The 15407-nt window shown below is 39.4% G+C and overlaps 1 protein-coding gene across 1 annotated transcript in view; it reads left to right on the forward strand.

Annotated features, from left to right (window-relative positions):
* INSRR (insulin receptor related receptor) overlaps positions 1–15407 on the forward strand; it is a 365100-nt gene that overhangs the window by 306566 nt on the left and 43127 nt on the right. The window contains exon 12 of the mRNA XM_053705334.1: positions 11779–12053. Within this exon, the coding sequence (XP_053561309.1) occupies positions 11779–12053 (275 nt within the window). The remainder of the gene's footprint in view (positions 1–11778; positions 12054–15407) is intronic.

Genomic DNA, 15407 nt, shown 5'->3' on the forward strand with positions numbered 1-15407 from the left:
GTACTAAGACCGCGGGGAATTTCGGTAGCTCCGTACCTAGACCACATTCTGATACAAGCTTCAAGCTTTCAAACTGCCAAGTCTCATACAGAGTTAGTACTGGCTTTTCTAAGGTCACATGGATGGAAGGTGAACGAAAAGAAGAGTTCACTCGTTCCACTCACAAGAGTTCCCTTCCTGGGGACTCTTATAGATTCTGTAGAAATGAAGATTTACCTGACAGAGGACAGGTTAACAAGACTTCAAAGTGCTTGCCGCACCCTTCATTCCATTCAACACCCGTCGGTGGCTCAATGCATGGAGGTAATCGGCTTAATGGTAGCGGCAATGGACATAGTGCCATTTGCTCGCTTACACCTCAGACCACTGCAATTATGCATGCTAAGTCAGTGGAATGGGGATTACTCAGACTTGTCCCCTTCTCTGAATCTGGATCAAGAGACCAGAAATTCTCTTCTATGGTGGCTTTCTCGGCCACATCTGTCCAGGGGGATGCCATTCAGCAGACCAGACTGGACAATTGTAACAACAGACGCCAGCCTTCTAGGTTGGGGTGCCGTCTGGAATTCTCTGAAGGCTCAGGGACAATGGAGTCAGGAGGAGAGTCTCCTGCCAATAAACATTCTGGAATTGAAAGCAGTTCTCAATGCCCTCCTGGCTTGGCCCCAGTTGACAACTCGGGGGTTCATCAGGTTTCAGTCGGACAACATCACGACTGTAGCTTACATCAACCATCAGGGAGGGACAAGAAGCTCCCTAGCAATGATGGAAGTATCAAAGATAATTCGCTGGGCAGAGTCTCACTCTTGCCACCTGTCAGCAATCCACATCCCGGGAGTGGAGAACTGGGAGGCGGATTTCTTAAGTCGTCAGACTTTTCATCCGGGGGAGTGGGAACTTCATCCGGAGGTCTTTGCCCAAATACTTCGACGTTGGGGCAAACCAGAGATAGATCTCATGGCGTCTCGACAGAACGCCAAGCTTCCTCGTTACGGGTCCAGATCCAGGGATCCAGGAGCAGTCTTAATAGATGCCCTGACAGCACCTTGGGACTTCAGGATGGCTTATGTGTTTCCACCCTTCCCGATGCTTCCTCGACTGATTGCCAGAATCAAACAGGAGAGAACATCAGTGATTCTGATAGCACCTGCATGGCCACGCAGGACTTGGTATGCAGACCTGGTGGACATGTCATCCTGTCCACCTTGGTCTCTACCTCTGAAACAGGACCTCCTGATACAGGGTCCTTTCAAACATCAAAATCTAACTTCTCTGAAGCTGACTGCTTGGAAATTGAACGTTTGATTTTATCAAGACGTGGGTTTTCTGAGTCAGTTATTGACACCTTAATACAGGCTAGGAAGCCTGTTACCAGAAAGATTTACCATAAGATATGGCGTAAATACCTATATTGGTGTGAATCCAAAGGTTACTCTTGGAGTAAGGTTAGGATTCCTAGGATATTGTCTTTTCTACAAGAAGGTTTAGAAAAGGGTTTATCTGCTAGTTCATTAAAGGGACAGATCTCAGCTCTGTCTATTCTGTTACACAAACGTCTGTCAGAAGTGCCAGACGTTCAGGCTTTTTGTCAGGCTTTGGCGAGGATTAAGCCTGTGTTTAAAACTGTTGCTCCGCCATGGAGTTTAAACCTTGTTCTTAACGTTTTACAGGGCGTTCCGTTTGAACCCCTCCATTCCATTGATATAAATTGTTATCTTGGAAAGTTCTATTTTTAATGGCTATTTCCTCGGCTCGAAGAGTCTCTGAGTTATCAGCCTTACATTGTGATTCTCCTTATTTGATTTTTCATTCCGATAAGGTAGTTCTGCGTACTAAACCTGGGTTCTTACCTAAGGTAGTCACTAACAGGAATATCAATCAAGAGATTGTTGTTCCTTCTTTGTGTCCAAATCCTTCTTCGAAGAAGGAACGTTTACTACACAATCTGGACGTAGTTCGTGCCCTAAAATTTTATTTACAGGCAACTAAGGAATTTCGACAAACGTCTTCTCTGTTTGTCGTGTACTCTGGTCAGAGGAGAGGTCAAAAGGCTTCTGCTACCTCTCTTTCTTTTTGGCTTCGTAGTATAATACGTTTAGCTTATGAGACTGCTGGACAGCAGCCTCCTGAAAGAATTACAGCTCATTCTACTAGAGCTGTGGCTTCCACTTGGGCCTTCAAGAATGAGGCCTCTGTTGAACAGATTTGCAAGGCTGCAACTTGGTCTTCGCTTCATACTTTTTCCAAATTTTCCAAATTTGACACTTTTGCTTCCTCGGAGGCTATTTTTGGGAGAAAGGTTCTTCAGGCAGTGGTTCCTTCTGTATAAAAGAGCCTGCCTATCCCTCCCGTCATCCGTGTACTTTTGCTTTGGTATTGGTATCCCAGAAGTAATGATGACCCGTGGACTGATCACACTTAACAGAAGAAAACATAATTTATGCTTACCTGATAAATTCCTTTCTTCTGTAGTGTGATCAGTCCACGGCCCGCCCTGTTTTTAAGGCAGGTAATTATTTTTTAAATTATACTCCAGTCACCACTACACCCTTGGTTTCTCCTTTCTCGTTGGTCCTTGGTCGAATGACTGGGGGTGACGTAGAGGGGAGGAGCTATATGCAACTCTGCTGGGTGAATCCTCTTGCACTTCCTGTTGGGGAGGAGTAATATCCCAGAAGTAATGATGACCCGTGGACTGATCACACTACAGAAGAAAGGAATTTATCAGGTAAGCATAAATTATGTTTTTCTAACTTTGACCCCCAAAATCTGTTACACATCTACAACCACCAAAAAACACCCATGCTAAATAGTTTCTAAATTTTGTCCTGAGTTTAGAAATACCCAATGTTTACATCTTCTTTGCTTTTTTTGTAAGTTATAGGGCCATAAATACAAGTAGCACTTTGCTATTTCCAAACCATTATTTTTCAAAATTAGCGCTAGTTACATTAGAACACTAATATCTTTCAGGAATCTCTGAATATCCATTGACATGTATATATTTTTTTTTAGTAGACATCCCAAAGTATTGATCTAGGCCCATTTTGGTATATTTCATGCCATCATTTCGCCGCCAAATGCGATTAAATACAAAAAATCGTTCACTTTTTCACTATTTTTTTCACAAACTTTTGGTTTCTCACTGAAATTATTTACAAACAGCTTGTGCAATTATGGCATAAATGGTTGTAAATTCTTCTCTGGGATCCCTTTTGTTCAGAAATAGCAGACATATATGGCTTTGGCATTGCTTTTTAGCAATTAGAAGGCTGCTAAATGCCACTGCGCACTACACGTGTATTATGCCCAGTAGTGAAGGGGTTAATTAGGGAGCATGTAGGGAGCTTTTAGAGGTAATTTTAGCTTTAGTGTAGTGTAGTACACAACCCCAAGTATTGATCTAGGCCAATTTTGGTATATTTCATGCCACCATTTCACCGCCAAATGCGATCAAATTAAAAAAACGTTAAATTTTTCACAATTTTAGGTTTTTCACTGAAATCATTTACAAACAGCTTGTGCAATTATGGCACAAATGGTTGTAAATGCTTCTCTGGGATCCCCTTTGTTCAGAAATAGCAGACATATATGGCTTTGGCATTGCTTTTTGGTAATTAGAAGGCCGCTAAATGCCACTGCGTACCACACGTGTATTATGCCCAGCAGTGAAGGGGTTAATTATGTAGCTTGTAGGGAGCTTGTAGGGTTAATTTTAGCTTTAGTGTAGTGTAGTAGACAACCCAAAGTATTGATCTAGGCCCATTTTGGTATATTTCATGCCACCATTTCACCGCCAAATGTGATCAAATAAAAAAAAACGTTCCCTATTTCACAAACTTTTTCACAAACTTTTTCACAAACTTTAGGTTTCTCACTGAAATTATTTACAAACAGCTTGTGCAATTATGGCACAAATGGTTGTAAATGCTTCTCTGGGATCCCCTTTGTTCAGAAATAGCAGACATATATGACTTTGGCGTTGCATTTTGGTAATTAGAAGGCCACCAAATGCCGCTGCGCATCACACGTGTATTATGGCTAGCAGTGATGGGGTTAATTATGTAGCTTGTAGGGAGCTTGCAGGGTTAATTTTAGCTTTAGTGTAGAGCTCAGCCTCCCACCTGAAACATCAGACCCCCTGATCCCTCCCAAACAGCTTTCTTCCCTCCCCCACCCCACAATTGTCCCCGCCATCTTAAGTACTGGCAGAAACTGCCAGTACTAAAATAAAAGCTATATTTTTTTTTTTTTTTTTTTTTTTCTTAGCATATTTACATATGCTACTGTGTAGGATCCCCCCTTAGCCCCCAACCTCACTGATCCCCCACCAAACAGATCTCTAACCCTCCCCCTCTGCCTTAATAGGCGCCATCTTGGGTACTGGCAGCTGTCTGCCAGTACCCAGTTTAGTAAAAAAAGTGTTTTTTTTTTTATTTAATTGCCCTTTTCTGTAGTGTAGCTTCCCCCCCCCCAGATCAACCCCCACCCCTTCCAGATCCCTTAGATTTTTTTTTTTTTTAAATGTTTGTTGTTTTACTTTTATTGACCTTTATTTTTCTGCAGTGTTGCGGTTCCCTCCCGCTCCCGCACCGTGCACGCGCCCGCCCGCCGCCCCCCGCTCCCGTCTGTCCCGCCCCCGATCCCGCCCCCCTCCACTTCATTCGGCACATCGATGGCCGCCCACCCGCCTCCCAGACTTGCTCCCACCCACCAACGATACCGGCCACCGATGTCCGGTGCAGAGAGGGCCACAGAGTGGCTCTCTCTGCATCGGATGTCCAAGGGGGGTTATTGCAGGATGCCTCGATATCGAGGCATCGCTGCAATAACCGGAAAGCAGCTGGAAGCGAGCAGGATCGCTTCCAGATGCTTTCCAGACCAAGGACGTACGCCACACGTCCTCGGTCATTAACTGTATTTTTTTTGAGGACGTGTGGCGTACGTCCTTGGTCGTTAAGGGGTTAATGTGAAAAGAGAGGTGATGTGATTCCACTTCATAAACCACATTATTGTGCATTGCTGTAGCTTATTTTTACCTTTAAAAAAACCCTGTGTTTTTAACGGAGCCATAGAATTGTCTATATTAATATTATATTTTAAAAGTTATTGTTTAGAGATGGGAAACGCCAAATGTATAATATAGAAAGTGCTGGTGTCCCCACCCTTATGTGATCTTGGGCATTTACCTAGATCAGTGATTTTTAACCTTTTTTTTGCCGTGGCACACTTTTTTACATTAAAAAATCCTGTGGCACACCACCATCCCAAAATTTAAAAGAAATCACACATTGTAGCCTAATACAGCATATATATATACACATACACACAAACACACACATACTGTATGTATTGTGCTGTTATGCCATGCCTCCTACAAACTACCCCTGCACTAGGAGTAAAAAACAAGCAAAGTTTAAAAAATATGTCACACTGTTGTCAGTCTGCCGTGGCACACCTGAGGATCTCTCACGGCACACTGGTTGAAAAACACTGACCTAGATGGGTAGGAAAAACTGGCTCAGATCTCCAGCAATCTTTCCAGTTAATAAATTGCATTATGAATAAGACATTCAGGGATTTATATGTCCATTATCATAGATCCATATTCATTTACATTTTGTAGTAAATTTTATTAAATCTGCATGTCATTTCAAGTACACACAGTAAGGTTTTTGTATTAATAAAAATGGTATTATCAAATTGCTAACACAGGGCCAGATTACGAGTGGAGCACTATCTTTAGCGCAAGGAGCGTAATTGCAATCCATATTACAAGTGGCGTGCTGTTTAAATCGCGGTAATTTACTCTCCCCATATTTTCTATGGGTGGCGTTGAGCGGTAATGTCAGCTCGTATTACAAGTTGAAAGTAAATGCGATTGCTCAAATGCAATCACATTTACCGATCAAACTTTGCGATGGGGGCTGTGGCGGTGTAGGGGTTATGCGATGGTTTAGGGGTTATTAGAGTAGGGGGCTTATGGAGTTCCAGGTTAGCGCATTAGTATGGGTGTTATTCCCCCCCACACACACACTTTCTCTCCATTATAGTCAATGGGAGAGTACGTTAACCCAATCCCAATATTCTAACTTCTGCTCTTTGCGCTCGTTGGGTAGCGTACAAGTGATACATTTTTACTTTCAACTTGTAATACGCACGCTACCCGACTTGCGCAAAGAGCAGAAGTCGAGCGGAGTTAGCGTGGGAGTGGTACTTACCACTCCACTCGTAATCTAGCCCTGTTTTTAACACAATAGTGCCCCACTATACAGAATAAATAACCAATGGTAAGAAATGGAACATCAATTTTGTAAGGTTCCAAGTAGCTGCAAAAAGTAGATGCTACTAAACTGCTTTTCTTCACTTTATTTTAATGCCTTTCCAACAAAGGGGAAGATTACTGCCATGGAGCCCCCTCTAAGACAGTGGCCTGTATAATAATGCTGTTTAGTTTATTTGACTTTATTTTATATTACAGTTAAGAAAAGCATGACCAGTATAAAGCCATGTATATATTCAGGACCCCATAAAAAACTAAGCAATGTTTCTTTAATAACAATCTACAGAATAATGTATTTTTGTGAAGGCCGTTATTTCATCACTATTACAATATTTAACATTAAGCTGAAAGGAAAACCTTTAAACTAACATAGAATTGTGATATTTTCTACCATTTCTTTTAATAAAAATATTACTAAAGTATTACATAGTTTTTGTGCATTACTGCTCAGATATGTAGGTAAACATTCATGGCTTTGTGGTTTCAGCCAGTATCCATAATACTGCTGTATATATTTTGATTGAATAGACACAATTACGTATGACTTTTTGTATGGATTGTGGAGTTACTGTGCTAAAACTAAAATTTTATTTTTAATGTTTGACATCACTAATATTTAATGGAAAAAACAACAACAAACACTTGTGTTTAAAACATTCAAAGTCATCCATCTGCTGAGTGTTTTTATAACTGTCTACCTTCATTTTAATCATAATTACAATTTCTTTTGTTATTATTATTAAATAATAGCTTGCACAACTTATAAAATGTAACATAGTAGTTCTTCTTAGTATCGTGTACTGCTGTTTGATTAATGTTGGGGTATTTTGCAGCATATCATAGATGAGCTCTTTTATCATGGTTCCCAACCATTTTTTCTTTGTGATTTTACATAATTAACCAGTGTGACTTTTGTGCATTTTAATATATATATATATATATATATATATATATATATATATATATATATATATATATATATATATAAAATAAGTAAATATATTTATATATTACCCAGTTTTTCACACAGAGAACGTTTCATTTCTAATAGTTTGCTTTCTAAGGCCTAGATTTAGAGTTTGGCGGTAGCCGTGAAAACCAGTGTTAGAGGCTCCTAACGCTGGTTTTAGGCTACCGCCGGTATTTGGAGTCAGTCAAAAAAGGGTCTAACGCTCACTTTTCAGCCGCGACTTTTCCATACCGCAGATCCCCTTACGTCAATTGCGTATCCTATCTTTTCAATGGGATCTTTCTAACTCCGGTATTTAGAGTCGTGTCTGAAGTGAGCGTTAGAAATCTAACGACAAAACTCCAGCCGCAGAAAAAAGTCAGGAGTTAAGAGCTTTTTGGGCTAACGCCGGTTCATAAAGCTCTTAACTACTGTACTCTAAAGTACACTAACACCCATAAACTACCTACGTACCCCTAAACCAAGGTCCCCCCACATCGCCGCCACTCGATTAAATTTTTTTAACCCCTAATCTGCCGACCGCCACCTACGTTATACTTATGTACCCCTAATCTGCTGCCCCTAACACCGCCGACCCCTGTATTATATTTATTAACCCCTAATCTGCCGACCGCAAAGCGCCGCCACCTACATTATAGCTATGTACCCCTAATCTGCTGCCCCTAACACCGCCGACCCCTATATTATATTTATTAACCCCTAATCTGCCCCCCACAACGTCGCCTCCACCTACCTACACTTATTAACCCCTAATCTGCCGAGCGGACCGCACCGCTATTATAATAAAGTTATTAACCCCTAATCCGCCTCACTAACCCTATAATAAATAGTATTAACCCCTAATCTGCCCTCCCTAACATCGCCGACACCTAACTTCAATTATTAACCCCTAATCTGCCGACCGGAGCTCACCGCTATTCTAATAAATGTATTAACCCCTAAATCTAAGTCTAACCCTAACACTAACACCCCCCTAAGTTAAATATAATTTAAATCTAACGAAATTAATTAACTCTTATTAAATAAATTATTCCTATTTAAAGCTAAATACTTACCTGTAAAATAAACCCTAATATAGCTACAATATAAATTATAATTACATTGTAGCTATTTTAGGATTAATATTTATTTTACAGGCAACTTTGTAATTATTTTAACCATGTACAATAGCTATTAAATAGTTAAGAACTATTTAATAGTTACCTAGTTAAAATAATTACAAAATTACCTGTAAAATAAATCCTAACCTAAGTTACAATTAAACCTAACACTATACTATCATTAAATTAATTAAATAAAATACCTACAATTACCTACAATTAAACCTAACACTACACTATCAATAAATTAATTAAATACAATATGTACAAATAACTACAATGAAATAAACTAACTAAAGTACAAAAAATAAAAAAGAACTAAGTTACAAAAAATAAAAAAATATTTACAAACATAAGAAAAATATTACCACAATTTTAAACTAATTACACCTACTCTAAGCCCCCTAATAAAATAACAAAGACCCCCAAAATAAAAAATGCCCTACCCTATTCTAAATTACTAAAGTTCAAAGCTCTTTTACCTTACCAGCCCTGAACAGGGCCCTTTGAAGTTCAGCCAATAGAATGCGAGCTCAATCCGATCAGCCAATAGAATGCGAGCTCAATCTGATTGGCTGATTGGATCAGCCAATCGGATTGATCTTGATTCTGATTGGCTGATTCCATCAGCCAATCAGAATATTCCTACCTTAATTCCGATTGGCTGATAGAATCCTATCAGCCAATCGGAATTCGAGGGACGCCATCTTGGATGACGTCCCTTAAAGGAACCGTCATTCTTCAGTTGGACGTCGCCGGATGAAGATTGGTCCGCGGTGGAGGTCTTCAGGATGGAGCCGGTCCTCATCGGATGAAGATAGAAGATGCCGCTTGGAAGATGATGGTTGCCGGTCCGGATCTACTCTTCTTCCCGGATAGGATGAAGACTTTGGAGCCTCTTCTGGACCTCTTCAGCCACTGGATGATGGATCGCCAGCCCCCGCTTGGGTTGGATGAAGATTTTGGAGCCAGGACGGATCGGTGATACCTGGTGAGGTGAAGACAACGTAGGATGATCTTCAGGGGCTTAGTGTTAGGTTTATTTAAGGGGGGTTTGGGTTAGATTAGGGGTATGTGGGTGGTGGGTTGTAATGTTGGGGGGGGTATTGTATGTTTTTTTTTACAGGAAAAAGAGCTGAACTTCTTGGGGCATGCCCCGCAAAGGGCCCTGTTCAGGGCTGGTAAGGTAAAAGAGCTTTGAACTTTAGTAATTTAGAATAGGGTAGGGCATTTTTTATTTTGGGGATCTTTGTTATTTTATTAGGGGGCTTAGAGTAGGTGTAATTAGTTTAAAATTGTTGTAATAGTTTTCTTATGTTTGTAAATATTTTTTTATTTTTTGTAACTTAGTTCTTTTTTATTTTTTGTACTTTAGTTAGTTTATTTCATTGTAGTTATTTGTACATATTGTATTTAATTAATTTATTGATAGTGTAGTGTTAGGTTTAATTGTAGGTAATTGTAGGTATTTTATTTAATTAATTTAATGATAGTATAGTGTTAGGTTTAATTGTAACTTAGGTTAGGATTTATTTTACAGGTAATTTTGTTATTATTTTAACTAGGTAACTATTAAATAGTTCTTAACTATTTAATAGCTATTGTACATGGTTAAAATAATTACAAAGTTGCCTGTAAAATAAATATTAATCCTAAAATAGCTACAATGTAATTATAATTTATATTGTAGCTATATTAGGATTTATTTTACAGGTAAGTATTTAGCTTTAAATAGGAATAATTTATTTAATAAGAGTTAATTAATTTCGTAAGATTAAAATTATATTTAACTTAGGGGGGTGTTAGTGTTAGGGTTAGACTTAGCTTTAGGGGTTAATACATTTATTAGAATAGCGGTGAGCTCCGGTCGGCAGATTAGGGGTTAATAATTGAAGTTAGGTGTCGGCGATGTTAGGGAGGGCAGATTAGGGGTTAATACTATTTATTATAGGGTTAGTGAGGCGGATTAGGGGTTAATAACTTTATTATAATAGCGGTGCGGTCCGGTCGGCAGATAAGGGGTTAATAAGTGTAGGCAGGTGGAGGCGACGTTGTGGGGAGCAGATTAGGGGTTAATAAATATAATATAGGGGTCGGCGGTGTTAGGGGCAGCAGATTCGGGGTACATAGGGATAATGTAAGTAGCGGCGGTTTACGGAGCGGCAGATTAGGGGTTAAAAATAATATGCAGGGGTCAGCGATAGCGGGGGCGGCAGAATAGGGGTTAATAAGTGTAAGGTTAGGGGTGTTTAGACTCGGGTACATGTTAGAGTGTTAGGTGCAGACGTAGGAAGTGTTTCCCCATAGCAAACAATGGGGCTGCGTTAGGAGCTGAACGCGGCTTTTTTGCAGGTGTTAGGTTTTTTTTCAGCTCAAACAGCCCCATTGTTTTCTATGGGGGAATCGTGCACGAGCACGTTTTTGAGGCTGGCCGCGTCCGTAAGCAACTCTGGTATCGAGAGTTACAGTTGCGTTAAAAATGCTCTACGCTCCTTTTTTGGAGCCTAACGCAGCCATTCTGTGGACTCTCAATACCAGAGTTATTTTAAAGGTGCGGCCAGAAAAAAGCCAGCGTTAGCTACGCGGGTCGTTACCGACAAAACTCTAAATCTAGCCGTAAGATAGATACCTTGAGTAATGTAGGGTATATTTCTTTCAATTCTGTGTAAAATCTTCAGCTGAGGACCATTTCACCCTGATTTAAAAATAGTAGATCTAGTTTGTATTATTTTTTTTTTAACATATTCACACTATTATAAAATGTATTTATGGAAATAATTTAGAAACATTACAGTAATGCAATTTTCCTTAAGAGAATTTGCCTTAAAATAACCCAAAAAAGTAGCTAAATTATTAATTATCAAGGAGCAGTGGGTGAAGATTTTCCCAGCTCTGAATTATATAAATCAAAAATTCTAGATCTTTGTAGAAAGATTCTCTGAATCAATCTTTCTACTAACAAATTAGCTGTCAGAATATTCTGTGACATTGTTTTAAGAGCGTGTTATTGCCAGAAGTATTATTTCCTGGTTTATGTTTTTAAAACAGTCAGTCTTCCTGTGAATAGCTTTTCTATTTGAACTCACATGATTTTGAGGATCATAGGAGGTCATAAGAGGACAGTTTGACTTTGAGACGCTGTCATGTTGGAAACGGACAGGATGTATCAATAGAGGTCATACAAAAAATATTTTTTAAAAGCTGGCATAGCATTTTCTAGTAAAACATTTTGTCCTGAACTGTATTAAATACAGAGACGACCACTTTCAGCTTTTATGCTAACAAGCACAAATCCAGAGCAAATGTAATTCGCTTTATCAAAGCCCTTTTCTAAATGACCCCTAATGATACACTTCTTTCTTACATGATAGTGATCTTTAATCTTTAATAATCATAGTATAACAGTGCTCTGTTCAAATTCACAGATCCCCAAAGAAGAGAAGAAATGCTCCAGGGACACATGGCGAGGTCTATGGCAACACATCTTTTGCAGATGGCACAGCAAGGCACACCATCAACAACACAGGGGGCTATTTTAAGCCATATACTAACAAGGACAAAATTTTCCGGGACCGTATGGTCATATCTAATCTGAAACACTTCACAGAGTATCGGGTTGATATCCATGCCTGCAACCATGCCGCTGACACTGTAGGCTGCAGTGCTTCCACCTTTGTTTTTGCCCGGACAATGCAAAACCGTATGTAGCCTACATCCAGATAAATGAATTATTTTATATATTTTATATACTTATGAAAGATATAAGAAATGAAGGGCTAGATTACAAGTGAAACGCAAAATATTGCTTTTTCAAAATCAATATTTGCGCTCCACTTAGTAATAACAGTGCACGCAAATGTGCGCTGGTATTACAAGTTGGATGCAATGAGAATGCGACATTGCGTTCGCATTGCACAGAAGCTTTGCGCTCACAAGAGCGCGCTTACATAGGCTCCAATGGGAGCCTCGTTTTCATGCCATGAGACACGGCATGAGAACCTAGTGCAGCAAATGTGCACTAGGTTCTCATGCGCAGAGATGAGCAGCAAAGTTAAATATATATGTATATGCTTAAATACATATATATTTATGTATATATACAAACAAAGTAGAAGACCCCTAAGACAAGCAGATGGGTCAGCTTCTGTATAGGAGGGTGCAAGAACCAGTATAGATATCAGAAAAGTTGAATGTAAAATCACTTAGATGTAGTAGATGTATGTATATGTATATGTATCTAATATTACAAAGTAAAAATACTTAACCACCAACTCGTAAAAATAAATACATATATGTATCAATCACATATGGGTGTGATAAAGTGGCTATAGATAGGAGAGTGGAGCACTTAAATAATGCTCACACTTATAAGGGAAAACGAAATAAATAAATAAATGTGTATACATATATATATTTCAGGCACCTATGAAACTTCCCTGCAGCCAAAAAACACAAACTCCCAAAGGCGAGACCAGCCTTTCCAACCAGTCTCTAATGAAGGAAATAGTAAAACAGAGAAACAATGGGGTGTGTTAAGCGCTGGGAAAATTACATAAGGGTATATAATACAATAGAAATCCCAATATCGGCATTAAAACATTAGTCTCTTGTAAAAACAAACAAAATGAATGTGTCACTGAATAAAAATATGGTATTGAGAAAACAATGATTCCAACATAAACAAAAAGTTCAATGAGTTCTTGATTGGCAGAAATAAGTGTCCAAAGATACTGACAAGAGTGTAGAGCTGAAGCACGATCCCTAATGTGGGATTATTTACAAGCTGCACCCTCAATAATATGAGGTAATGAGACACTGATGGGTATTATCGTGGCTGAATACGTCAAACGGCGAGTGAGCCTACACCCCCCCTCTTGTTTACTCTCTCAGCTTTTCGATCACACTGTATTGCTTGTGACGTTTTCACTCCCTCTGTGAGCGATTTCCGTCAGACACTCTTCCACTGGGCACCCTCGGTAGTTGGAATCTCAGCGTGACCGGACAAGGCACTTCAATGGCAGGCTTCAGTATGCACTCCTCCACACTCCTGCCCGGGGCTCCGTTTCACTTCCGGGTACACGTGATGCACACTCCTCCAGCTGATGTCCAATGATAATGCTCCGTAATTAAAATGATAAAATGCTATCCATCATCCGAGCCTTCAGCGAGTAGTAATCTTTTTTGCTGGTGGTGTGGGTGTGTGCGCAGATAGACTTCCTTGATGCAGGGTTGCCACAAACCTGTGTATATGAGGAGACACACAGGCTGGGAGGCACACAGGGACGCACAGTAACAGTGGGCAGTGAGCTTTCTGCTGAGCCCGCACATTCACGTCAACCCTGCATCAAGGAAGTCTATCTGCGCACACACCCACACCACCAGCAAAAAAGATTTTAATTACGGAGCATTATCATTGGACATCAACTGGAGGAGTGTGCATCACGTGTACCCGGAAGTGAAACGGAGCCCCGGGCAGGAGTGTGGAGGAGCGCATACTGAAGCCTGCCATTGAAGTGCCTTGTCCGGTCACGCTGAGATTCCAACTACCGAGAGTGCCCAGTGGAAGAGTGTCTGACGGAAATCGCTCACAGAGGGAGTGAAAACGTCACAAGCAATACAGTGTGATCGAAAAGCTGAGAGAGTAAACAAGAGGGGGGGTGTCGGCTCACTCGCCGTTTGACGTATTCAGCCACGATAATACCCATCAGTGTCTCATTACCTCATATTATTGAGGGTACAGCTTGTAAGTAATCCCACATTAGGGATCGTCTGATAGATTTATCTGTGTGCTTCAGCTCTACACTCTTGTCAGTATCTTTGGACACTTATTTCTGCCAATCAAGAACTCATTGAACTTTTTGTTTATGTTGGAATCATTGTTTTCTCAATACCATATTTTTATTCAGTGACACATTCGTTTTGTTTGTTTTTACAAGAGACTAATGTTTTAATGCCGATATTGGGATTTCTATTGTATTATATACCCTTATGTAATTTTCCGAGCGCTTAACACACCCCATTGTTTCTCTGTTTTACTATTTATGTATATATATATGTGTATACACATATTAACACATAAATATATATGTATATAACCATATACATATATATTTACAGGGAACACACAGTTCCCCATAGACCGCAATTCAAGGGCACTTTTCAGTGCCGTTTTTGTTTTTTATCAAACACACAACACCCGCCAACTTTAACCCCTCATAACTGCTTCTTAAAAATAAAAATGCTACAATTTTTGATTAAATAAACACTACAAGACACTTAAATTGGGGGGCATTTAGAAAATGAACCAGAGATCTAATCTCTGGTTAATTTTCTGAGCTCTAATTGTTACCTCGAGCTCGCGGTAGCAAAAACCAGCCACTTGTAATTACTGGTTATCTATAGCTTGCCTATAAACAGGCGAATTTGCCTGTTTACGGGCGTGCAGTAAATTAGCGCTCCACTTGTAATCAAGCCCTAAATGTGTTACAATATTAATCCTAACATTACCTTGATATAATGTTAATAGAAAAATGCAAGGATAAAAAAGTGTGTTTTGGATGTAAATTAAACATTGGGTGGAGTTTGGCTATTGAAAAACAATTGTAGAAAAAAGGATGTTACTTTGATTTTAAAACATTTAGACTTGGCTGATATAGCACAACAGAAATATCTTGTAATTACAAGGCGTTTACTGTCCCTTTAATGTAGCCTTGTGTCTGGCAAGTTGGAATTCCTATTTTGCATTAGAAGGACACAATTCTTAAAGGAATAGGGAGGTCAAACTTAAACTTTTATCATTTAGATAATAAAAATAATAAAAAATAAACTCTCTTTCTGTAGAATTTCCATGAGACCATATTTAGGCTCAGAAATGTTCACGTGCCTTAAAGGGACATTAAACATTTTGGAATGGTAATATAAAATGATAAATCATATATGTAAACAACTCTGCAATATATTTTCATTATTTATTTTGTCTCCTTTTCCTGTAATTCCATTCTGAAATTGTGAGCGTTTCAGTTCCTGTTAGAAATAAAAATGCAGAACACTGTTA

This window comes from Bombina bombina, chromosome 1 (genome assembly GCF_027579735.1).
Source record: "Bombina bombina isolate aBomBom1 chromosome 1, aBomBom1.pri, whole genome shotgun sequence".
Lineage (NCBI taxonomy): Eukaryota > Metazoa > Chordata > Amphibia > Anura > Bombinatoridae > Bombina > Bombina bombina.